The 27,738-nt window shown below is 38.3% G+C and overlaps 1 protein-coding gene across 2 annotated transcripts in view; it reads right to left on the bottom strand.

Annotated features, from left to right (window-relative positions):
• Window positions 1–857: 857 nt before the first annotated feature.
• The window catches only part of PFN2 (profilin 2), a 68,467-nt gene continuing 41,586 nt past the window's right edge, over window positions 858–27,738 (bottom strand). The window contains exons 2-3 of one of the 2 annotated variants that reach the window (XM_024768988.1): window positions 4,899–5,091; window positions 858–2,220 (exon numbers count right to left, since the gene is read on the bottom strand). In XM_024768988.1, coding sequence (XP_024624756.1) covers window positions 2,123–2,220; window positions 4,899–5,091 — 291 coding nt within the window. In that variant the 3' untranslated portion in view covers window positions 858–2,122. Of the gene's footprint in view, window positions 2,544–4,898; window positions 5,092–27,738 lie in introns of both variants that reach the window. The other variant, XM_024768989.1, reaches the window with a different exon arrangement.

Genomic DNA, 27,738 nt, shown 5'->3' on the forward strand with positions numbered 1-27,738 from the left:
TATATTTGAAGTAAGGCAAAGAGATTAACTCCCATTCCCTAACCCACCCTTTCCCAAAGGGGTAGCGTACAGTTCACTTAAAATGGATCAAGGCCGACCTACTGATTGTTTCTAAAGGGACTTCTGGAATCTTCATCTCCAGGGTAGAAATCCAGAGCCCAGAATCTGCATTATAACCAGCTCCCCCAGTTTTGCTTAGACCCACCAACTTTTGAACTTGGAGTTTCTGCTTGACAGTTTGTGATAATCATTTATCTGAATAGTATTAAACATATTTACTAAATTTCAGTACATCTCAGGGACCTTACAACATCTGGGATTAAACTATTACCTAGTCATAGTTAACATGTCACTCCAAAGACAGAAACGGCAAGACATCCCAATTATCTTTTATGCTTTTTAAGGAATGTCTTCCCTTATGTGAGAGTCCCAGCTGGCTGACTTCGGCCTGCCAACATAGCCTCCAAATTGAAAGAAGTCATATGACAGTTCAACACAGAAGAATCCACAATGCAGAAACGCTTCTTGGTATTGGGCCCCTTACTGCTCCATTAGATTTCACATCAAGAGACCAGCAACAAGACAAAAATATTTAATTTCTAGTGGTTAAGTCAATTTTTGCCTCATAAGCCTGAAAATGAGCCTGAAATAACTACAAGCCATTTTTAATAAAGCAAAAGCCTACTGAAAATAAATTCCCAGGCACTCATTTTATGATAAATACTAAAGGAAATGGAGTAGGCCATCAGCTGAATTTTTTTTTTAATTTTATGCTTGTAGCAGAGTATATTCCCATTGTATCAAAAATCAACTGGAACAGTAAGCTAACAATTTATATAAACAACAGGAGTCTAGAATATTTGGTTGGAATAAATTTATTTCATCTGTCTGTAAACAAGGTGTTTAATAGTTATGGCATTTTTTTAAATGCATATTAAATCAGATGAGTTAGACTGTATCCCAGATGTAACAAAGTGCAGGGAAAGAAATGGACAAATCAGCAACAAGATTTGTTTTTAAATCTGTACATTATCCACAAGGCCCAAACAATAGAAGCAAATACTAGAATGTCCCTAAAGTAGTGCCATTCGAAAGAAACCTTTAAGAGGTCATTTAAAATCCATCTCACAATAGCAACAGTTCATTTTAACAATAGTATGGCACAGAATACATATGAAAAAAATTCATCACAAGACAGCCAAGTCCACAATAATGCAACTTCATATAAAAACTCAAGCTGCAAATAAAAATTGGTCCTATGAAGAACAAACTGGACACACTCCAGATGGTTATGTTGGGATACCAGATGTCCATAATGGCAGCCTTTTACAATTTTACTAAAGAGTAGAGCTGGTGTGCAAAGAAAAAGACAGGAACAAAAATGTGAGCTATTGCAATGATGGAATGTCCCTGGGGATTCAATCAGTATGGTTACTGTAAGGTCATGGGAGGAAGTGCCTTTGCTCTTGTTTTGCAGTTGCACTTGTCATTATGTCCTGTAGACACTATGAAAAAAGATTTGTCTTTACTCAAGTGCAACAGCAATACTAAAAGCAAACTACTGCAGCTCTCAATAGCTCATCAACAAAAGGAATATTAATTGGTTAAATAAACCAGGCACTGCATAAAAGAAGGTGGAAGCAAACCAAATACCTATGTGCGAAGGGAGGGGGTGGGAAAAGAGGAGTGAAGGAAAGACACATGCACTTTTTCCTCCCAATCATGCGCTACAAAAGGAAGACTAAATGAGCTAAGTAAATGCTCAAAGTGCTGAAAGACACTGTCAAATTAGAGATTGTACAACCGGCACCTTGCTTAATATTAACTTATTTTAGTAATCAATATCCCATTAATTGCTAAGACAAAGTGATGCCCAACTTGCAATGCCCCCTCCCCCCAAATTTCAAGGTATCATGCAAATCATTACTGTGCTGCAATTATGTTGCCAGATAAGGTTGGTTACATACAGTGGTTAACATACAAATGATCCATTGGGCAAAAAGGAATCGTGACATTAGAAAATAGGTAAAGAAAAATTAGCTACCATCTATAGTCTGGTAGCACTGTGACCATAATTGGGGTGGTGATGAAGACAGTTGCTAGGTAGATGGGGAGAGGCTGCTTACACATCAGACCTCCTCAGGTATAAAGCGAGTTCATATGCTTTCTTGTTAAGTGTGCCTCCGTGGACACCTTCCTTTCCCATGACTATAACCAATGCTGGAGTACACAAGGAAACAAAACAAAAGTGAACAGAATTATTTAAGGGGGGGGAGGGCAGAAAGAAAGACACCTTTCCCCACCAACAGAGGGATACAAAGGAGACACAGGTTCATACCCCATCACCCTGCATTGCTAATAAAATTTCCAGAATTAAGACTCAAGCTTACAGCTAGGAAAGTTTAAGAGCAATTTTTCCCTAATACTTAACAGTCTGCCTAGCAGCTAGAACCCAGAGTCTCTCAAGTATTTTGCCATTGAGTATGCCTTCTTATTCAATCCGCCTCCATGGACCCCTTCTTTTCCCATTACAAAGACCAAGACTGAAAGAGAAAGAAGAAAAGTGTTTCAAAAGAAGTGTTAATCAAGAGAGTCCCATAAGTTTTAGCAGACAGAACCCCATTAGTAAGTTACACTAAGTTAGTTTTCCATGAACAACGAAGCACTGAAGTCAGCCAGGTCTCCAAAAAGGAGAACTTTCAAACTAGTAATGTGCTGAAAACATTTTGACTATTAACTGTATCTTGGAAGTCCAATCAGTGCAGCTGCAATGCTCTATAAAAATATCTTTACACTAGCTAGGGAAAAAGAAGTGTGATCATTTATCTTAATTTTTATTTTATATTGGAGTATAGTTGACTTACAGTGTTGTGTTCGTTTCAGGTGTACAGCAAATGATTCAGTTATACATATAGATACACCTATTCTTTTGCAGATTCTTTTTCCTTTTAGGTTATTATACTGAGTAGAGTTCCCTGTGCTATACAGTAGGTCCTTGTTGATTATTTATTTTCTATATAGTAGTGTGTATCTCTCAATCCCAAACTCTTAATTTATCCCTCCCCCACCACCTTTCCCCTTTGGTAACCATAAGTTTGTTTTCTAAGTCTGTGAGTCTGCTTGTTTTGTAAATAAGTCCTTTATATCATATTTTTTAGATTCCACATATAAGTGACATCATGTGATATTTTTCTTTCTCTTACTCCACTTAGTATGATAATCTTTAGGTCCATCCATGTTGCTGCAAATGGCATTATTTCATTCCTTTTAATGGACATTTATCTTTTATATAGGGCAAAAAACTTCTGATTAGTCTGACAAATACATTAAACTGGCCCCCAAAAAATAAACTTAAAAAAAAAACTAGGTAATTATTTACTTACAAAATTCTCCCCAAATTTAACTGCTTGATTAAGTACCAACTATTAAGTCTTACCAGTGGGACTAAATGTATCTATTATTTCCAGAGGAAAACCAAGACCGGATTTTAAATAGCATTTTCAGTGCCATTCATAAAAGGACAAATTAAAAGTACCAAAGGCCTGTGCTTACTATATCCTCTCTGTGTTAGCTTTGTTTTTAATTGAGTCTAAAATCCTAAAATAGATTTACTATTTCCAAAAACAGGTTCTTCTATGATGCAGTTCAAAGGTCTATCGTGAGAATATTAACATATGTACATATGTCAGATGTTATATTCACTGCCACTAGATGTCAGTAGTGCTGTATGGTATGAAAACATTCTTATTTTTACGTCACATGGTTGATGCTTCTTTTTAATATATTTATCTGAGCTCAGGTAATGTTTTAGAGATTTGTCTACTATTTCACAGCCATCTAATTTTCCTATAGAGAAATACTCATAAGCATCAACTCACATCAGAACAAGAGTAACCTTTAGGACAGTCACAGGGAGTTGGTAGGACCACTGCAGTAAATTATGGCTCAGAGTAGCTTCAAGTTTCTTCCCATGGTAGATGTGGTCTTAAAATTAGATGTGCCAAGTCTGCTATATGAGGCTACATAAGCCCTCTTTATTTACAAAACACTTACACAGGTTAACACATTTAAATGTATCTGTAAATCAACTAGATGTCATAATAAACCTCAGTTTTAAAAGTTGCTTTCAAAAAAGTAGTGAGACTTATTTAGTACAGTAAGAATTTCTGCAATGTTGACAATAGTCAGGAAACACCAGAATTTCTGGACCAGTATATAAATGAAATAGTTTCCTACTTTTCGAATAAATCAGACACACTTAGTCTTTGAAAATATTTTAGTAAGTGGAAAACTTACTTCAAAACCCTCATTCTAATTATTTCTCTCTTCCCCAGCAATGTTTCTAATAGAAATATGAGCCAGTATTAACTCTTCCTTTTTTAATGCTGAATAGTGAATGACTAAAATGTGAGCAAGACAGGAAGAGATCCAAAGGTCAAAGACCCAAAGGGACTAAAGTAACCAATTTGAATGATTTAACAATCTGAATAACTAACAGTTGAAGAGACAAATTGATTTTTTTTAACTTTTTATTTTATATTGGAGTAGCATAGTTGATTAACAATGTTGTGTTAGTTTCAGGTGTACAGCAAAGTGATTCAGTTATCCATATAGAAGAGGCAAATTTAGATGTTCAGTTTACTAAAGTTGAAACTGAAAAGATGATATGAACATTCTATTTGAGAAGAAAGTCAGGATCTCAGAGGTTAGGTTGTGTATGCAGCTGCTGTAGAGGAAGTAAATCTACAGCAGTGCCTCCTTCAGTGCTGAGCAGTTCACAAAAACCACCTTAAGAGCCATTATGGACTCTTTTAACACTTTATTCAAAATGTTAAAGAGATTGCTTAATCACTTGTAACGTGGCATGCAACTTTCAACCAAAAATGTGCCTTGCTTACCTCTACCAGCTCTGCCGACGGCAACGTTGTATGTTGGCTCCCCACCTTGACTCTTTGTCCGGATGTCCATTGTGCAGTCACCATCCACGTATAGGCTATCTCTGATCACTGAGCACTTCTTTGCGCCAAGAGTCAAACCACTGGTAAAGAAACCTTCCCGGTCTTTTCCTACAATCATATCTATTTCTACTGGCTGTCCCCCCACCCAGCCCCCAACCAAAAAAAAAAAAAAAAAAAAAAAGAAAAAAAAAGAAAAAAAAAAAAAGAAAAAAAGGAAAAGAAAGAGAAAAGAAAAAAGTTGTAGTTAATTCCTTGCCTTGGTATAACAGCAAAGACTGCCAAGTTTGTACTACCACTACAAGACATCCACGTTTCAACAATGTAAAATCAAGTTTCAGTCTTTTCTAAAAAATTACTTAATCCTACATGGTGACATGTTTTATGTCAGTCAGTTAATTAGATTTCACAGTTAAGAGTGTAGTCTGGTAACTAAAACCAGTCTACGCAAAGAATCTCTAGTTGTTAGTTGACACTAGATAAACTGCAAACTTAAAGAGTTATTTATAAACTGTTTCAAATCAGGTGGTACCTGAAGTACTTACGTAATGGTAAAGATTCACCTAAAAACTTTCAACAAAAGCTCATCTATCATAATCAGTCACGTTACAGTCATGTAGCGTCAAATTTAAAGTTGTTTGAAAGTCTCCTAAAATAACGCCCATGCTTGGCAGACCTGTTTACTTCTACTCGCTTCAAACAGCTTGTAATATCCCCCATAGTATTAATATGAACTTCAAGCCCTAGACTTCAGCGCATCCCCAAATTCATATTTCCCTCCTCTCTATTATTCTAGCCGCTTACTCCTTTTTCTCTGCAACTTCCCTTACCCTACCACCTCAGTAATCAGTTTTCTTTCTGGGCAAACGCAAAGAGGATTCTGTCCGCAGCACTGCAGTAGGCAACGGTAAAAGAACAGAGAAAATGGAGGGAGACTGGGAAAGAAACTGAGGTAGCGACCAGAACCGGAAAGGAGAAAACGTGCATTCTAACATTCCATGAATAAGAAGGAAGGCGTCGCCCCCATCAGAACTGCAGAGTCATAGCAGGCCCCAGCCATTTCCAAGCACACTCCTGCAATCTTCCCGGCCAGACAGCGGGAACTCACACACAAAGACAAGAGGACCGCAGAAAAAAAGTTGATCACCAGATGCCAATTCTCTGTAAGAATTGTAGCCCACTGCGGTAATAGGAAACCTGAAAGTACTTGTATCAAGGACTGAGTTCTACACTGCTAGATCTTAAACCATGTTAAGCAGTACAAGAATAATTAGTAGCACCCATAATAGGGGGCCTGGATTTGGGCGTTTGATAGGAAGGGGGCGTGAAGCTTAAGAAATTAAGAGAATGGTCCTGTATTTGATATAATCGTCACAATTTTAGGAAGAGCCTTGTTTAGAAAGAGGCAAAACAATAAAGCAGCACTGGACGCTTAGTGACAATTATCCCCCAGACATGTGGCAACCGAGTCAAACCACCAAGTCACAAAAAAATCAGGCACCGTGAAGCATAAATCTGCATTAGTGCCTTTACTACTATTACTAAAGAGGGAGGGACTTGGAGAACTTAAGTGCCCCTTGGTCTTCGCAGATTACTAGAAGCCCCTTTAAGCACCCCCTTTTTTAGAGCTATGTTGCGTAACTGGGGATAACGGTGTATCGATGAATCTCCATAGGAGGAGGAGAGAAATCAATGGCAGTTCGCCATCTTGGAGAATTAAAAAAAAAAATCCTATGGAGCCTGAGCTGTAGTCGAGATTCACGAATCCACCTACGTTGTCGGTGTATATTTCTCGCAAGCCTCGGAGGCCTGGACACCGGCAAACCTCCGCCAAGCCGCCGCGAGGATCCCGGGGGCCGGGCAACCGCCGCCTAGCGGAGGGAGGACGCTGGGACGGTGGTGAGGGACAAGCTGCGGGGCACGCCCGGGCCGGCCGCCCTCCCGCCCGCAACCGCGGGACTGACTAACCAACAGCGGGAGGCTGCTGAGCTGCTGTGCCACCGACTACAGCGGCGACTGCTCCTTACCGCGGTTACCGCAGCTCTCCGCCGTTTCGGCGGGGCGTGCGCGAGCGCGTGCGTGCGATCCTTCCGCGGCGCGCCGACTCGGAGGGTCCCGGCGAGAGAGAGGGAGACTGAGCGGGAGGGGCGCGGAGGGATACCGTCCGGGGCAATCACAGCCGCCACGTGCGGGCAGCTAGACCCGGGAGCGGCGGCGTCGCTGTGGGTGGCTGAGTTTCGGACCGCCGGCCTGCAGAGAGGGCGTCTCCCTCGTCGGACTCCGCACCCCAGGGACGGCGGCTTGTGGGAAGCCTCGGAGTCCCTGCGTCCGGGCTGTGAAACGCCTCTGTTCTGCGTCCGGTGGCTCGGGATGCGGAATCTTGCGCCTAGGTGTCGGATTGCAGAGTTGCCCTGGTGACGGGGATGCGGAGCGTTTACTCCTCTTTATGGTGGGGGCGGGCTGGTAGCAGGGTCGCCCACTCTTGTCTTAAGCGTCCCCAGTGGGACCCTCTTCCCTGGACCCCTCTGCCTCTCGGCCACAAAGGCTACCGAGCGGGCGCGCTCCGACAACCTGAAATCAGAGCTGGCGTTCGTGGCTTTAAGGAACATTTCTGAGCTTTGCCGATCTTTCATTATTGTTTCATTTGGGTACCACGGGCCTCTCATTGTGTGGATTCTTTGACAGGAAGAACCCCTCTTCCCCTTAAGGTTGCTTACGTGTGGCTAAATTGCTCGTAAATTGCGAACAAAACAGATAGCAACCTATGTAAAATTATTGGTTGGTAACTGGGAAAGTTACTGGTGGGTCGAAGAAGTCGCTGAATATATAAAGAATTTTAAAATCTAAGAGTTCACTGTATGAACATGGTAATATTTCTGCTCTCGAAGGGTGAAATAATTTCAGGACCCAGATCTCAGAATGGCTTGTATTTACAAGTTAAACCATGGGTGGAGTCCCTGTGAATCTTGAGTGTTCTTTAGTAACCTCTGGGCGTTATGACTAGACCGGGAATTAGGAGACGTCCAACACTTTCAAGTGAACAAAATGATCTGTCAGTCAAGGGAAGAGAGCGTCTCAAAACGATGAAAAGTTGATTTTCAACTTTAAAGTTACTGTGTAAGGTCACAATTTGTGACAGGAGGATTACACAGAAGTAGCTCAGGAAAGAAGACAAAAAACGTTGCTAAGCAATCTAATTGGTTCTGAAGTTTTCTGTTTTTTCTGCAGTTTGCTTTGAAATGTACAACTCCTGCAGGCAAGGGAAGAAAAGCACAGTAAGAGAATCTCCAAGTCCGGCTCCTATCAGATTGAGACAATGTATTCTCCCATGTTCTGATGATACAGAAAACCTGTGTGGTATAAAGTGTGACAAAACGTGTTTCATTTTTGCAGGTGTGCCTTCCACCTGGTTTAGTCACACTTACTGGTTCTTGTTTAGTACTCTGCTTTTTTGTGGTAGTTGTTGATGGTTTTAATCCTTTGTTCTTACCAGTTTATCAACTTAAAAGTTAATGATCACAATGTGCTGATAGCACGAAGTGTCATTGTAGGAATTCATCAAGCTGTACACTTCTTGATTTGTGCGGTTTGTACACGTTATAATTCAATAAACAGTAAAAAAGAAAAATAATGATAGCTTGAAATTGACTTATTTATTAATCTACTCTGAAGTTTTTAAGATTCAATTTTGACACTATTATCTTCAATAGCAAAGAGATGCAAATAATGCATTCCATTCTTATTCTTTTATTGTTGTCTAAACAGCAAAAGGATTACATTAACTGAATATTCTGGTATTCAAATCTCAAAAGATTCTAAAGCACATTGATTGGGTAAAACATAAGAATTTAGAATTCCTATCACTATTTTTTAAATATCCTTCAAAATATAACAGTATTTAAAAATTACTATTATACTTTTCCAACATGGTGTTATTTCTTTCCCAGAATTGCACAGTAAAATTTAATCAACTATGAAAAAAATCTGTATAATAGACTAACTAGGTTTAGATTTTGAGATGATGCATTCAAAGAGAGTCTATTTACTGTCTCTTTTTAGTCCTGTAATAAAAAAAAAAAATCCTGTGCCTGTTTTCTTTAGAACCAGACTCAGAGCATGCTGCCTTATTTTTTATTTGTATACAGTGATCTGTTCCTATTTCCTGTAACTATTGCTTACCACGAAGTGTTTCAAAAGGCATATGTAGAAGTAGAACACTGAGTTTTAGGAATTGGAAAGTTAAGTCTAAGAGAGTATCAATATGAGAAAAAATACCAATTTGTATCTTTCCTTTTTTTCAGAGTAACTGATCCCCTACAGTGATAATAATGATGTCTGGGCAGAAGCAGAGAAAAATCAAAGCTCTGTTGTTGATACAGATATCCAGATGTAGCTAACAACAGTCAGTCGTAGCATGTTTAAATGTGGAATGCATTATTATGCATTCTTTGCAAAATCTTTTATTCTTATTTAGGAAAACAGTAACTGTGGTAAATTAGATTCTTTAATGTATCAGTCAAGGATTGCCTGAGCAATTTTAAGTCCATGTGTAAATCATTTGACATTCTAGCAAAATACAAAGAAACAGGTTGTAATTAAGATGTACTCAACCTGATAAACATTGGGGTAAGAACTAAAACTATATAATTAGCCCCAAAACAGTAAAACACTAATTAACTAAGCCCACCTCAAGTCCTCAATTAACTAAAATTTTAACTTCATTTTTTTTAAAAAAAAAGGTGTTTTAATTATAAAAGCAATTGTCACAACAATCAAAGTTTAGAAAATGGAGCAAAATCACCCTTAATTCCACAAGCAATAAACATGTTATCTTTTAAATGTATTTACCCATTGTTTTGTGATTTTCACAGTAAAAAAACAAGGAGTACCTACAATTCTGGATTTGTCAATTTTACCCTGAAACTATGAATTTTTGATTTTTATAGCTTAAGTTAATACAAGTTTAAATTGTTATATTTTTCTTTCTGATAAATTTAACTTTTAAGTAGTGGCCCTCTTTATCACTAGTACTGTTTTTTTGTTGTTGTTGTTTTTGTGTGTGTCTTAAAATCTATTTTGTCAAATATTAAGGTAATTATCCCAGTTCTCTTTTTATGGATGTTTATCTGATATATCTTTCCCGTCTCCCTCCCCTTCCCCCTCCCTTTCTCCCCCTCCTCTCTTCTCTTCCATCTCTCTCTCTCTCTCTCTCTCTCTCTCTCTCTCTCTCTCTCTCACTCACTTTCCCTGTCCTTAAATTTTACATGTCTCTTCACTTAGCTGGATTTTGGCTTTCTGTCTAATATGCAGTCTAATTTTTTTTTCTTTACTGTACAAAAATCGGTTTTATTAATTACCCCAACTGCACCTCTGTTCATGCTCTAGGTCACCCTTGTTTCTCAGATTCGACCCAGGTTCATAGGCAAGTTACCAGATTAGCAAATAGGAGAACTGTTCTGCAAAACAGCAACTGTCAGCTTAACATTACTAACATTGCAGAAGGAAGCAAGGTTACTAGGGAAGTGTGGACACCCCAGGATAATGATTTCTGGGACAGGAAACCCTCTGAAAGAGCCAGTCCGACTGTCTATTCCTCGAGCTTGCAAGTTAGCACTCTGTCCCAGAAGCCCCGACACGTCTACGGGCCTCTCAGAGCGCTCCCTTTGTGCTCCCTGGCTGGAGCAGAGGAGGATGGAGATATATGGAAGGTTGGTCAGGCCCAGTTTTTAAAAATGAAGTCACTACTAGAAAGGGGCAGAGACCCCTGGTGCAATCACATGCTGAATCATTGACTTCCCAGAGAGCGGGCTCCTTACAGTTTCCTTCAGTCCATGGAAGTGCTCAGAGCGGGGCGGGCCAGGGTGGCCACGGAGCTGAGCCTGCCTCACTGCATGCCGAGCCACTGCTCCTGGCCAGCCCACTGGGCCGCCTCACTGTCGCTGGCCCCCAGGTCCCCTTCTTCCCCACTCCCTTCCATGTGGTCCACGTCTTCCTCCTGAGTGGCATCCGCGGGACTCTTCTCCTTCTCCACCTTCTGCATCCCCTCTAGAGACTTCTGGTCACTGGGGTCCAAGCTAGGGGACAACCAAACAAAGGAAAGACCTGAATCTCTGCCTTGCTTCTTCCTGGCTAATGCGTCATCTCCCTGGCACAGCAGTGAAATGACCACCCAGTCACAGAGAAACTGCTAATGCCTGGACTCTCCAAACAACTCCAGTTCCATAGGCAGGATTGAGCGAGTCCACCACTTAGTGCTATACTGTACTGGTCCATTGCTTCCTGATACTCACTGACAGCTACAAGGAAATCTAGGGTCCGAGGCAGGACGCAGTCACTCTGATTAGCTAGCGTGTTCCGCAGCAAAGCAATTCCAACTTCGTATTTCTGTTCTCTGGTAAGTAGCTTTCCTTTTTTCTCCGCAGCCTTAATGTAGTTCAGCCTTTGGGTCAGGGCTTTATCTAATAAAGTTTTGCTTTCTCCTGTGTCACTGGGTCTTCAAGACGAATGGTGGCTGAAAGGGTAAGGGGCTGTGCGTTGGCTCCTAGAGTTTTGTAAACATAGTTACCCATTACCATTGCTTCATGAATACTGTTGGAGGCTAAGTAACATTCGATGAGACCTTCATAACAATCTAAGCGACAAGGTGCAAGACGTATAGCCTCCCGAAAGTGGATTATTGCTTCTTGGACTCTGCCCATGTTTCTAAATGCTGCTCCCTTAAGTAGCAAAGCTTGAACACTATTTCTGTTCAGCTGAATGGCCTTGGCTCCTAAATAGAGGGCTTGGGAGTAGTGTTTATCCTTTAATTTTTTATTCATGTGGAACTTGTATGTTCAATTTCTATTGTTTTAGTGTTACCCTGGAAATTGTATCATGCATATTTAATAGAACAAAGCTTTAAATTAAATAATGTCTTAAACTCTCCAACAGACAATCCAAGAACCTTAGAACACTTTAAGTCTGATCACGCCTCTCCAGACTTTTTACGCAGGTACTTATATACATGTATTTATATGTTTCCTATTTTATTTACTTAGCATTCCTTCTCATATCTCAGACCATTACTTTGTGATCCTTTTCTTCTTTCTAAAATAAATATTTAGAAGTTCTTTTAGTGGAGGTCTCTTGATGGTAAACTCTCTTTTTGTTCATCTGAAAATATCCTTGTATCACTTTCATTCTTAAAAAAAATAGGTTGGATCTACAATGCAAGACTGACACCTTGAAGATGGTATTATTTCATTCATTCTGGTGTTCATCATTGCTGCTGTACTTTATGATGTTCTTTTTCTCTACTTTTGGAATCTTTTTGTCTTTGCTGTTCCACAGTTCCACTATGATGTATCTATACCTGGGTTTCTTTTCTTCTACTTGGAAACATAGATTTATATCTATGATCACTTCTGGAAAATTCTCAGTCATCACCTCCTCAATTATTCCTTTCCCTCAGTTCTCTCTACTCTGTTCTTTTAGGGTTCAAATAAATGTTTCCTTTTCCTCTTCTGTTCTCCATATCTCTTAGCTTTTCCATCTTCTTACCTCTCTGTGCTGCATTCTGGGAAATTTCTTCAGTCACATGTTCCAGTTCATTCTTTGACTATGTTTCATCTGTTGGCAAACCCCTACATTGAGTTTTATTAATTCCTAAAAAATCTATTTTTTATTTTGAGAAATTCCACTTTATTGTCACATAGATCTTTCTCATTGTTCCTGATAGTCTCATTGTTTGCCCAACTTTGTGGTTCCATACTAAATTTCTTTAAACATTTCTTACCTAGTTATTCTATACTCTGTATATGACAATCCCAATATCTAAATAAGTTGTGTTATTTTTTTCTCTCACGCATGGTGTCTTGCCTCCTTGTGTACTTGGTGATCTTAGATTATGAATTTATATTTTCTGGATCTTACGTAAGTGGGAATTCAAATGGCTTAAATTGAAGACACTTCATTTCAAAGATGATTTTCCTCTGCTGCTGCTGAATGTCCAGGAGTGCCAGCAACCTGGGGCCACTTTAAACCTCTCTATGGTGTCCCCTAAATCAGCGGTCCCCAACCTTTTTGGCATTAGGGACGGGTTTCGTGGAAGACAACTTTTCCACGGACGGGGGTGGGGGGGTGTTCAGGCGGTAACGCGAGTGATGGTTCAGGCGGTAATGCGAGCAACGGGGAGCGGCAGATGAAGCTTTGCTCGCTCACCCTCCGCTCACCTCCTGCTGTGCGGCCCGGTTCCTAACGGGCTGTGGACCGGTACCGGTCTGTGGCCCAGGTGTTGGAGACCCCTGTCCTAAATGCAGGAGTATCAGATTTACCTCCTCACACAGAACTGCTATTGGCATTTGCAGTCAGACCAACTCCATCTCTCCAGCATGCATAAAGAACCCTGCTCTAATTTCTGCTCAAGACTTATTTCTCTTTATTTGGTAGGAAGAAGGGTCTTTGAAGACTTTTCTAATTTCTGAGAGCCAAACAAAACATCAAAAACTGTTTTTGATTCACATCTAGTTTTGTAGCAGGATGATTCCTTCACTATATCTAGTCCACTGTGATGAGAAGCAAAAGTCGTATCCACAATTTTGCATCTTCTGTGTTTCATGCAATAACTATAAATTGAACATAGGTTTCTGGGTTGGGTACTGGTTGGCGCTATTTACTGAGACAAGGAATTTGGAAAGATGAACAACACTAAGGAGGGAGATATTAAGCTTAGTTGACTTTTCTGTACTTGTGAGATGTCTAGTGAAAATGTTGCTTGGCAGTTAGATATAGAACCCTGTAGTTCAGAAGAGGGGTCTGGACTCAAGATAACATTTCAAAAATGAGTAAAGGAAGAGATGTTCACCATGAAAACAGAATGAGTGACCAGAGAAGTCAGGTGGGAAATCAGGAGCCAGTAAATCATAAATGCACAAGGAAGAGAGTTTCTCTAAATGGTAGGAATGGACAAGAGTAGCAAATAATGCTGAGAAGTCAAATAAGAGGAGGATTGAAAAGTGCTCAAATATCATATGAGACCACTTAAATATGGAATCTTAAAAAAAAAAAAGATACAAACGGACTTATTTACAAGACAAATAGACACAGACATAGAAAACGAACTTATGGTTACCAAAGGGGGATGGGGGGAAGGATAAATTGGGAATCTGGGATTAACAGATACACACCATTATATATAAAATAGATAAACAAGGACCTACTGTATGGCACAGGGAACTATATTCAATATCGTGTAATGACCTATAATGGAAAAGAATCTAGAAAAGAACAGACATATATATGTCTAACAGAATCACTTTGCTGTACACCTGAAACTATCACAACATGATAAATCAGTTACACTTCAATTTTTTTAATGTAAAAAATAAAAGAAATATTGGGTTGGCCAAAAAGTTCCTTTAGTTAGTGAATAAAGTCAAAAGTTCTTCGTGAAAATGAAAAATGTCTTATTTTTACTTAAAACCGAACAAACTTTTTGGCCAACCCAGTACACTGTACTGTAATGATTCTCAACTTCATAAATTACATCCCCAAATCCATGGATGAAATAAATGCCTTAAAGACTTAAAAAAAAAAAAAAGTACAGTTGGATAGAATTGGCCTTAGACAAAAGATGGGACAACTTCATTTTAACAGCAGTATACATAATTGTCGCTTTTTCACCTTTTTACTGCAGTATAAGATATATACAGAAAAGAGTATCAATCATAAATATATACCATGATGAATTTCACAAAGTGAACTCACCCAGTTAACCAACACCCAGATCAAGAAACAGGATGATATCAGGAGCCCAAGAGTTCTCTTCTTGCCCATGTTAAGTCAACTATTCTTCTCAGGGTTTTAACTACTTTTCTGACTTCTTAGAACTCATAGGATAATTTTGCCTATTTTTGAACTTTATATAAATTTCTCCTCACACAGTTGTTCTTTTTTTGTGATGCTTTCTGGCTTCTTTCCCTCAATTATTTGTGAGAGTCATACATATTTTTGCATGTAATTGTAGTTTGCTCATTCTTGTTGCTGTATAGAATTCCATTATGTGACTAAAGCATAGTTTATTCCTTCCACTGGTGGTGCATATTTGGTGAGTTCCTGGGTTTTTGCCGTTATGAATATAAACACTTCAGTGCATGTGTTTTGGTAAGCAGAGGTGAGCACATTCCTAGGAACGGGATTGCTCATAGGTTTAGGGTCAGTAGATAACTGAAACAACCTTCTGAAGAGATTTTACCCAGGTGCTGGCAATGTATGAAAGTTTCAGTTACTCCACATTTTCACCAACATTTGGTATGATCTCTTTTTAATTTTAAACATTTTGCTGGGAATGTAATAACAATTTATTATGGCTCTAATTTGTATATCTCCAATGGCAAATCTTTATCAGTGAGTACCTTTTTCATGTTTGTTAGTCATTTGGACACTTTTTTGTGAAGTGCTTGCAGTAGTACTGACAGCGCAGCAGTTCATCAAGTGGGTGTATCTTAAGTTGTCCTTCCTTTTTGAAAAATCAAGTAAGTTGAGAAATAATAAAAGAAAATTTAGTTGTGATTTGTGTGGTGGTAAGCTTTCAAAGGCATAGAAATATAAACATATTTTTAGAAAAGTGTCTAACAGCAAAATTTAAAGTATGGCACTTAATTAATCAAATGGGCTAGACATTACCAGTTTCAACTGTTTTTCCTTGTTAACAGAATCATAAATGCACTTGGAGGGGGGCGTGTAACAACTGAATTTAAAATACTTCCAAAAGCTAGGGTGAGCATCTAGTCCTCCGGTGGCCAAAAGTTACTTCATGGCAAGCTACTTTCCCCGATACATCAAAAAGAAAAAGACAGCCAGTGTAAGCTTTCTGCCTTTAACCTGTCCTCCTCCCCCTTGTCCAGACCGTGATGATGCCCATTTGTGACTATGCTGAGGATGGTAGAGCAGGAAGGGAGAAGGGACCTGCTTTCTCAAGTGCTTCACCAGCTTTGCACAGCCTACCCCAGACTCTTGTTACATAAACTCCTTAGTTGGTTAACCTAATACAATCAGCCTCTGTTAAGTGCAACCAAACCCTGTACCAACCAGAACATCCATTTTCCTACCCCACCTCAGGTCCCTAAGGTTTTTATCCAGTGTTGTTTTTCCATAATGAGTTAAGCACTTGAGGAAATGCTTTATAGTTATTGCATCCCTACTGTAACAATGACTGAATTGACCATATCACGGAAAATTGCTCTTCCAGTTTTGTTGCAGTAATACATTAAATAGTGCCCTAGAGGCTTCAAGGATTTCATGTCCCTTCCTAAATGTCACACCAGCTGATGGAGAATTCCCTATGAGTTTTGACTCATTTTCTCTGATTTACCACATGCACAAAGAGGATCCTTGAATCATAGGTGAAACATTTCATTCCAAGAAAGTTGTGCTTGAAGTTGAGGGGTTTGTTGTAGAATTCCCAGGGGAAGGAAGAGGACAAAGCCTGTAAAAGCACTGGCCATCTCATTATCTGATATATGAGAGAAATGCAGCCACTCTAGCACAACACTCCCCAAAGAGATAACACATTTAATTTTTCTTGATCTCAGTCCCAGAAGGCAAGCAATGAAATTTAATTTCATTAAATAGTCTTCCAAAAAAGTTTTAAAAGGAGGTTTTAAATTTTTGTTGTTGTTGTTTTTCTCTAATAAAGCTCAGATTTCACTTCTAGGGGAAATGTTTCTGGGTCTCCAAACATACCGAAGAGTAGAGAACTAAAAGTGTAAACTGAACAATGATGCATTGCATTTAAAAGTAACTTTTAAAGTGAATATTAAAATATGGAGGGGACAAATTAGGAGTTTGAGATTAACAAATACATACTACTATATATAAAATAAACAACAAGGTGCTACGGTACAGCACAGGGAACTATTATTCAATATCTTGTAACAACCTGTAACGGAACAGAATCTAAAAAAGAATATATACATATGTGAATATATATATATATGAATCTGAAAGAATATATATGTGTGTGTGTATAACTGAATCACTTTGCTGTACACCTGAAACTAATACAATATTATAAATCAACTATAAATCAATAAAAAATTTTTTGAATTTTATTTAATTAATTTTTTTATACAGCAGGTTCTTATTAGTCATCCATTTTATACACATCAGTGTATACAGGTCAATACCAATCTCCCAATTCATCACACCACCACCATCACCACCCCGCCACTTTCCCCCCTTGGTGTCCATACGTTTGTTCTCTACATCTGTGTCTCAATTTCTGTCCTGCAAACTGGTTCATCTGTACGATTCCACATATATGCGTTAACATACAAGATTTGTTTTTCTCTTTCTGACTTACTTCACTCCGTATGACAGTCTCTAGATATATCCACGTCTCTACAAATGACCGAATTTCGTTCCTTTTTATAGCTGAGTAATATTCTACAGTAAATATGTACCACATCTTCTTTATCCACTTGTCTGTCGATGGGCATTTAGGTTGCTTCCATGACCTGGCTATTGTAAATAGTGCTGCAATGAACATTGGGGTGCATGTGTCTTTTTGAATTATGGTTTTCTCTGGGTATATGCCCAGTAGTGGGATTGCTGGGTCATGTGGTAATTCTATTTTTAGTTTTTTAAGGAACCTCCATACTGTTCCCCATAGTGGCTGTATCAATTTACATTCCCACCAACAGTGCAAGAGGGTTCCCTTTTCCCCACACCCTCCCCAGCATTTGCTGTTTGTAGATTTTCTGATGATGCCCATTCTAACTGGTATGAGGTGATACCTCATTGTAGTTTTGATTTGCATTTCTATAATAATTAGTGATGTTGAGCACCTTTTCATGTGCTTCTTGGCTATCTATATGTCCTCTTTGGAGAAATGTCTATTTAGATCTTCTGCCTATTTTAGGATTGGGTTATTTGTTTTTTTTAATATTGAGCTGCAAGAGCTGTTTATATATTTTGGAGATTAATCCTTTGTCCGTTGAGTCATTTGCAAATACATTTTCCCATTCTGAGGGTTGTCTTTTCGTTTTGTTTATGGTTTCCTTTGCTGTGCAAAATCTTTTAACTTTCATTAGGTCCGATTTGTTTATTTTTATTTCCATTACTCTAGGAGGTGCATCAAAAAAGATCTTGAATTTATCTCTGGGCTTTCTATCCTGTTCCATTGATCTATATTTCTGTTTTTGTGCCAGCACCATATTGTCTTATTTACTGTAGCTTTGTAGTATAGTCTGAAGTCAGCGAGTCTGATTCCTCCAGCTCCGTTTTTTCTCTCTGAAGACTGCTTTGGCTATTCAAAGTCTTTTGTGTCTCCATACAAATTTTAAGATTTTTTGGTTCAAATTCTGTAAAATATGCAATTGGTAATTTGATAGGGATTGCATTGAATCTGTAGATTGCTTTGGGTAGTATAATCATTTTCACAATATTGATTCTTCCAATCCAAGAACATGGTATATCTCTCCATCTGTTGGTATCACTTGTAATTTCTTTCAACAGTGTCTTATAATTTTCTGCATACAGGTCTTTTGTCTCCTTAGGTAGGTTTATTCCTAGGTATCTTATTCTTTTTGTCGCAATGGTAAATGGGAGTGTTTCCTTAATTTCTCTTTCAGATTTTTCATCATTAGTGTATAGGAATGCAAGATATTTCTGTGCATTAATTTTGTATCCTGCAACTTTACCAGATTCATTGATTAGCTCTAGTAGTTTTCTGGTGGCATCTATCTCTAGTTCCTTTAGGTGTAAGATTAGATTGTTTATTTCAGATTTTTCTTGTGTCTTGAGGTAGGCTTGTATTGCTATAAACTTCCTTCTTAGAACCGCTTTTGCTGCATCCCATAGGTTTTGGATCATCATGTTTGTTTGTTTCTTTTTGCGGTACACGGGCCTCTCACTGCTGTGGCCTCTCCCGCCGTGGAGCACAGGCTCTGGGCGCGCAGGCCCAGCGGCCATGGCTCACGGACCCAGCTGCTCTGTGGCACGTGGGGTCCTCCCGGACTGGGGCACGAACCCGCATCCCCCACATCGGCAGGCAGACTCTCAACCACCGCGCCACCAGGGAAGCCCCGATCATCATGTTTTCACTGTCACTTGTCTCTAGGTATTTTTTGATTTCCTCTTTGGTTTCTTCAGTGATCTCTTGGTTATTTAGTAACGTACTGTTTAGCCTCCATGTGTTTGTGTTTTTTACATTTTTCCCCTGTTATTGATTTCTAATCTCATAGCATTGTGGTCAGAAAAGATGCTTGATATGATTTCAATTTACTTAAATTTACTGAGGCTTGATTTGTGACCCAAGATGTGATCTATCCTGGAGAATGTTCCTTGCGCACTTGAGAAGAAAGTGTCATCTGCTGTTTTTGGATGGAATGTCCTATAAATATCAGTTAAATCTATCTGGTCTATTGTGTCATTTAAAGCTTCTGTTCCCTTATTAATTTTCTGGTTGGATGATCTGCCCATTGGTGTAAGTGAGGTGTTAAAGGCCCCCACTATTATTGTGTTACTGTCTATTTCCTCTTTTAGAGCTGTTAGCAGCTGACTATGGATTGAGGTGCTCCTATGTTGGGTGCTTATATATTTATGATTGTTATATCTTCTTCTTGTATTGATTCCTTGATCGTTATGTAGTGTCCTTCCTTGTCTCTTGTAACATTCTTTAAAGTCTTTTTTATCTGATATGAGTATTGCTACTCCAGCTTTCTTTTGATTTCCATTTGCATGGAATATATTTTTCCATCCCCTCAATTTCAGTCTGACTGTGTCCCTAGGTCTGAATTGGGTCTCTTGTAGACAGCATCTATATGGGGTCTTGTTTTTGTATCCATTCAGTGAGCCTGTGTCTTTTGGTTGGAGCATTTAATCCATTCACGTTTAAGGTAATTATCGATATATATCTTCCTATTACCATTTTCTTAATTGTTTTGGGCTTGTTCTTGTAGGTCCTTTTCTTGTCTTGTGTTTCCCACTTAGAGAAGTTCCTTTAGCATTTGTTGTAGAGCTGGTTTGGTGGTGCTGAATTCTCTTAGCTTTTGCTTGTCTGTAAAGCTTTTGATTTCTCCATTGAATCTGAATGAGATCCTTGCTGGGTAGAGTAATCTTGGCTGTAGGTTCTTCCCTTTCATCACTTTAAGTATATCATGCCACTCTCTTCTGGCTTGTAGAGTTTCTGCTGAGAAATCAGTTGTTAACCTTGTGGGAAATCCCTTGTATGTTATTTGTCATTTTTCCCTTGTTTTCAATAATTTTTCTTTGTCTTTAGTTTTTGCCAATTTGATTGCTATGTGGCTCAGTGTGTTTCTCCTTGGGTTTATCCTGTATGGGACTCTCTGCGCTTCCTGGACTTGTGTCGCTATTTCCTTTCCCATGTTAGGGAAGTTTTCGACTATAATCTCTTCAAATATTTTCTCGGGTCCTTTCTCTCTCTCTTCTCCTTCTGGGACCCCTATAATGCAAATGTTGGTGCATTTAATATTTTTCCAGAAGTCCACAGATGAATATATGTGTTTTTAAAATATCTTTTCATATTTGAAGAACATTATCATCACCACCACCACCTGCAGCACCCTCATCTTTATGGAGAAACATATAGTAGGTAGCTAATTATGGGCATAAGAAGACTCTCAAAGACCATGTTGATTCCCTACATTGCCTTACCATTTCAGGCTTCTCCAGACTCCTGGATGGATATACATTGACCAAAGAAACCAACAGCAAAACAAAAGCATAAAGAAACACAAGAATGGGGAGTAGGATAATTATTCCAACTCTAAGTGAAAAGGAAGTGTTTTCAGTGTTGAATAAGTAAACATGACTAGATTCAGAACTGTTAAAGACTGGAGTTCCAAATAATATCTAGGGTAAAGTGAAACTCTCCCAATACTTTTCTTTTATGTTGTAGAGATTAAACCCATCTGAGGGATACTTCTGTGTCTCTGTTTTTAAGAACTGTGTAACACAATGTATTTAATTTGAACAATTTATTTGCTATCAATTCTTCTTAGAGGATAGCAGATATTCCTTACAGTGTTAGTATTTTTCAAATCATGTATTGAGCTCTTGCCATAGCTGTATATATTGGTATGTGCTAAGTATAATATATATATTTAAAAAAGGGTCCCTGTCCTCTGATTTAAAGTCTAGGCAGGGAAGTAATATATACAAAGAAGTTAAGCAATATGGTCTGGTTAGAGGATATGTAAGGGACAAATAAGGATAGGATTGTATACTATTAGACCACAAAATCAGACCGTTAAGTACTCTAGAAGGGCAGAGATGGAGAAAATTAATGGAGGATGGAGTTATAGAAAAGTAATAAAAGGGTATTTCATAGAAAGTGTTCAATTGTTAAACCTTAAAGAATGGGTAGGAGTGATTTGATTTTTAAAATCATGGAAAGCACAGAAGCTACAGGTTTCCCCTCCTACTAGATAAAGCAGCCCACAGAGTAAGAGAAGGTATTTGCAAAGCATATATTAAGCAAAATATTTATTCAGTATATATATATATATATATATATATATATATATATAGCTAAACAAATAGGAAAAACAGTGACACCTGTAAGAAAAGTTAGCAAAGATTTGAAGTGCATTTTACAAAAGGGGTTCTCAAGGCCAGTAACCACAGGAAAAGGTGCTCAACTGCTTTGGTCACCAGGAAAAAGCAAATTAAAACTACAATGCACCATCTTACACCCATTTGGATGGCTAATATTTAAAAAACAAAACAAAACAAATGTTAGCAAGGTTGTAGAGAAATTGGAACCCTTGTACACTGTTGATGGGAATGTAAAATGTGTAGCCACTATGGAAAATAGTATGGCAGTTCCTCAAAAAATTAAAAATAGAATTATCATGTGATCCAGGAACTCCACTTCTGGATACGTACTCAAAAGAACTGCAAGGAACTCAAACAGATATTTTGTGCACCTATGTTCATAGTAGTAGTATTCACAGTAACCAAAAGGTGGAAGCAATCCAACTGTCCATTAATGATTGAATGGGTAAACAATATGTGGTATATACATATAATGGAATATTATTCAGCCTTAAAAAGGAAGGAAATTCTGACACATCTTACAACACCAATGAACTTTGAGGATATTATGCTAAGTAAAATAAGCCAGTTATAAAAAGATGAATAATGTATGATTCCATTTACATGAGGTACCTAGAGTAGTCAAATTCATAGAGACAGTAAACAGGATAGTGGTTGACCAGGGCCGTGGGAGAGGGAAAATGGGAGGCTATTATTTAATCAGTACAGAGTTTTGGTTTTGCAAGATGAAAAGAATTCTGTGGAAGGATGGTGGTGATGGTAGTGCAACACTGTGAATGCACTTAATACCACTGAACTGTAAAATTAAAAATGGTCAAGATGGCAAATTTTATGTTATGTGTATTTTACCACAATTTTTTTTAAACTGAAAAAAAAAAAAAAAGCATAAAAACCCCACAATGCCACTACAAACCTACCAGAGTGGCAAAAATAAAAAAGATAGAAACTATCAAGCATTACCAACAAAAACTATACATATACTGCTATTAGGGGTGTAAAATAGTACAATCCTTTCAGAATGCTATTTGCAGTGTCTACTAAAACTGAACATATACAAATCTTAAGACCTCACAATTCTACCCCTAGGTATATATCCAAGTGAAAATGCTTACACGCCTTTTCCTAAAGACTACAAGAATGTTCACAGCACAGTTCACAATAGTCACACACTAGAAACTACCCAAATGCCTGTGACAGTAGAATGGATGAGTGAATTATGTTATACTTGCACAATGGAATATTGTACAGCAATGACAATGAACAAAACTACAACTATTTTCAACAATATAGGTAAATCTTACAAACACACAGGTAAGCAAAAGAAGCCAGAAAAAGTGTATCCTTTGGGTGTGGATTACTTGAAGATTGCCCTGGGGTGCTGTTATAGTCCTATTTCTTGATCTGGGTGCTGATTGTATAGGTGTGTTAACTCTGAAAATTCATCAAGCTGTATACCTATGATTGATGTACTTTTCTGTATTTTTGTCATACAACAACAACAACAAGTTTTTTAATACCCAGCAGTTGTGTGTGTGTGTATGGGGGGGTGGGGGCGGTGAGAGAGAGAGAGAATTGATAAATTGATTATAAGATTTATATGGAAATGCAAAGAATCAAGATAGTCTTGAAGAAGAATAAGACTGGAGAATGTTTACTCTTGGCCATCAAGACTACAATATGTGTGATATTGGTGCAGGTACATAAATGTCAATAGGACAGAATAGAGACTACAGAAATAGACCCATGTATTCAATTTTTCAACATAGATGTCAAGGTAGTTAAGCTAATGGGTGGGGGAAGAGAGTGTCTTTTCAACAAATATTGCTGGAATAACTGATTATATGAAAAAAAAAAAAAAAAAACCTCTACCTTAATCTTACTCTCTGAAAAAATTAATTTGAAATGGATCCTAAACCAAAATGTAAGAGCTAAAAGTATAAAATTTCTAGAAGAAAACAAGAGAAAATCTATGTGACCTTGAATTAGGCAAATAATTCTGAGAACACAAAGAGCATGAACTATAAAAGAAAAAATTGATACATTGGACTTTATTATAAAGTTTTAAATTTCTTCTCTTTATAAATGGAAATCCCATACACTGATAATAAATTACTATAACCACTTTGAAAAACAACTTGACAATTTATTAAAAATTTAAGCATATACCTACCTCATGACCCAGCAATTCTCCTAGGTATTTAAGCAAGAGAATTAAATTAAAAATATGTATCTACACAAAGACTTGCATAAGAATTCAAGTTTGGGAATTCCCTGGTGGGTGGTCCAGTAGTTAGGACTTGGCACTTTCACTGCTGGGGCCTGGGTTCAGCTTTATTTGTAATAGCCAAAAATTAAAAAGAAAACCAAAAAACTAACAGAACCCCCAAATGTCCATCAGCAGGTGTATGGATTAGCAAATAGTGGTATAGCCATATAATGGAATACTATTCAGCAATAAAAGGGAACACATTTTTGATACATTCAACAATGAATCTCAAATCATTATGCGAAATAGTAGAAACCAGACCAAAAAAGAAAAAAAAGAGTACATACTAATTGAGTTGACTTAAGTAGCTTAGAAAAACAATGGTTTAATTGGATAGTGTAAGGCAAACAAAGAAAGCAATATACAAACATTATTCTTTAGCTGGTAAATTTTTTTCTCATAGGGGTACGGTTAGCAATTTGGAAACTATTTCCACACGTTGTATTAGTTTTCTAGGGCTGTTGCTGCAAATTACCACAGACTTAGTGGCTTAAAATGATAGAAATTTATTCTCTCACTACTCTGGAGACCAAAGTCCAAAATCAAGGTGTCATCAAGACCAAAGTCTCTGAAATCTCTCCAGGAGAATCCTTCCTAGCCTCTTTAAGTCTCGGGTGACTCTGCGTGTTCCTTAGCTTATGGATTCATCACTCTAAGCTCTGTCTTCTCATGGCTTTCTCCTCTTTTCTCTATGTGTCTCTCCTCCGTGTGTCTCTTTTAAGCACATTTGTCATTGGATTTAAGACCCACTCTGATAACCCAGGGTAAGGGTCTTGAGGTCCTTAACTTAATTATATCTGCAAAGACCCTTCTGCCAAATAAGGTTACATTCACAGCTTCCAGTTGTTAGATCAGGAACATGTCTTTTTGAGGGCACCAATCAACCCAATACTTATATATATAAAAATTGAATAAGAAAATATATTGTAAATAAAGAGAGCCAGGTTTCTCACTGTCAGAGAAAAAAATAAGCAAGGGGGAACAGCTAGAATGAACTCTGTGGTGCTAGATTAGAGTTGCAGGTACCAGCATGACCTTATATTTATATCAATATGTATGCAGAGATAACAGAAATAAATACATACATATATTTCCTACCTCTGTCCACTGAGAGAGGCCAGAAACAATGACTCTCAAGGAGCAACAAGCACACTGAGTACCCAAATCTTGGTGTCTAAATACCATTCTCCAACAAACAGAACACGTGCTCCTTGAAGAAATGGTTATTTCTAGGATTAGGGCAGGGAAAATACAATATGAGCCTGGAGCATCTTACAGTCTCAGAAAGTAAGGAAGTATTCAGAAAAGACAAAACTATGGAGACAAGGGAGATTAGTGATTGCCTAGTGCGGAGAGTGGCGGGGAATGACTGCAGATGGACATGAGGTTTCTGTGAGGGGTGATGGAAATACTTAAAAATTAAATTCTCTTAACGGTTGCACAATTCTGTAAATATACTAAAAATTATATTGATATCATGTACCCCCTGGGATGATGTGAGGAGCATGAAATCTCCTAAAACTGAACATGCACATAACCTTAAAAACAGGTAAATTTTATGCCATGTAAATTATATCACAATAAAGCTGTTTAAGAAGAGAGAGAGAAAGAAGAAAGTGCTCAAAAAAAAAAAAAAAAGAAAGAAAGAAAGAAAAGAAAAAGGATGGGGTATGTCAAAGGCACACAGGAACCAACTGAAAGAGTACCCAATGGCCAAAGTTGGAACAATTTGAGCAAAAAATTAAATAATGATAGTATTGTATTATAATCCCCCAAATAAAATATTCATGTTTCCATACTGAAATACATAAATACATCATACACACATACATACATACATACGGAAGAGGGGACAAATCTTCCTTATGGAAGAATTTCAGGTACTAAATGTAGAAGAAATGAGGGAAATAGAAAATTACCATTAAAACACACCAAAATGTTTAATTACCATTAAAACCACAATAATAACTACTACATACAAAATCCACTGATGAATGCTAAAATTAGTGGATGAAACTCTTAAGAGAAACAAGATATATTCATAGCCTCAAAGTATCTCCCCCCAAACATTTACTAATTAATTCCTGGGGTTTTAACATCAGTCTACAAAGTCTTTCACACTCCTTCTTCCAAGAGGTGAAGGTTAATTCCCTCCCTTCCTTGAGTATGGTCTGGACTTAGTGACTTACTTTTACTGAAGAGAGTATGGAAAGGGTAAAAAATAGCAACTTCACAGTGAAGAAAACTGGCAGACATGACCTTAAAAACTGGTCGAAGTTAGTATCACTAGCAGTAAGTCATGTCATTGGGGACTTCCCTGGTGGTCCAGTGGTTAAGACTCTGTGCTCCCAATGCAGGGGGCCCCGGTTGGATCCCTAGTCCAGGAGCTAGATCCCACACGCTGCAAGTAAAGATCCTGCACACCACAGCTGCCAAATAAATAAATAATTTTTAAAAAAATAGTAAGTCATGTCGATACCATGGGCTCCCTGATATGATACGTATGATGTATATGAAACATTTGAAGCTGAGCCCATATCCTAGGACTGATCCATTCCATCCATTTTTTTACATCCGACAAAGCATGTTCTCATTTTGCACCAAAAGACCTTTAAAAGAGTGTCATTTTTATAACAGACCAAATGCCCATCAATAGAAGAATAGAGGGGCTTCCATGGTGGTGCAGTGGTTAAGAATCCGCCTGCCAATTCAGGGGACACGGGTTCGAGCCCTGGTCCGGGAGTCCTGGTCCACAGAGCAAGTAAGCCTGTGCGCCACAACTACTGACTCTGCGCTCTAGAGCCTGTGAGCCACAACTACTGAGCCCACGTGCCACACTGAGCCCACATGCCACAACTACTGAAGCCCGCGGGCCTAGAGCCCGTGCTCCACAGCAAGACAAACCACCGCAATGAGAAGCCCGTGCACCTCAACAAAGAGTAGCCCCTGCTCACCGCAACTAGAGAAACGACGAAGACCCAACGCAGCCAAAAATAAATAAATTAAAAAAACAAATTTTTTTAAAAACAGAAGAATAGAAAAATAGTGTTATACTCAAACAATGGGATGCTATAGAGTAATAAGTGAAATTTTGCTACACACAACACTAGCAATAGAAGTTCACAACGTAATGTTTAGTAAAAGAAGCTAGGCACAAAAGAATATGTACTATGTGACTTCAATTATGTAAAGTTTAAAAATTAGACAAAATTAATCTATGGTGTTAGAAGTCAGAGTAGCAGCTAAACTTGTGGGAGGGGGTTTGTAATCAAGAGGGGGGAATGAGGAAGACTTCTGGGCTGCTGGAAATTTCTGTCTCCCTGTTCCACATAGTGGTTATTTATAACAGGTTATTTGCTTTGCGATAATTCATCAGTCTGCACACTTGTGATAAATAACACTTTTGGTATGTGCATTTTACTCTAATGACTTTTTAACGTTATAAAACAACTTTGAGGCAGAGCTGCTCGCTGCGGGGGGAGGGCAGGGGCTGGCATCCATGACGGAGCCCGGCTGGGACCCTATAGCAAGGAGGCTGAGAGGCGGCAGGAGGGGCATTTAAAAAAACAAACAAACCAAAAAAAAGTGGCAATTAGATAAAATCTACTATACCATACCACTTGCTGGATATTACCTAATCTCACTGGGCTGAAGTTTCCTGATCTATGTGATAAAGATAAATGATATTTGTTCAAAAGATTAATTTGAGGACTATTAAATGAGATACCGTATATAATATAGAGAGAGTAAGAACACAGGGTCTGGCACAAGTAAATAGATAATATAAGGCTGTTATCAACGTTGCTGTCATTATCTTCCTCATTACCATGGGCAGGGGGAGACTTCCTCCCAGTTCCCAGCCATGCTTTGTTTCATGAACCCCCAGAGCATCTCAGCTTGGGTCTGGTCTCACAAAGTGCCTCTTGACTACCTGTATTTTTTTTTTTTTTTTTTTTTTGG

The sequence above is a fragment of the Neophocaena asiaeorientalis genome, unplaced genomic scaffold (assembly GCF_003031525.2).
Source record: "Neophocaena asiaeorientalis asiaeorientalis breed wild unplaced genomic scaffold, Neophocaena_asiaeorientalis_V1.1 scaffold118, whole genome shotgun sequence".
Taxonomy (NCBI): domain Eukaryota; kingdom Metazoa; phylum Chordata; class Mammalia; order Artiodactyla; family Phocoenidae; genus Neophocaena; species Neophocaena asiaeorientalis.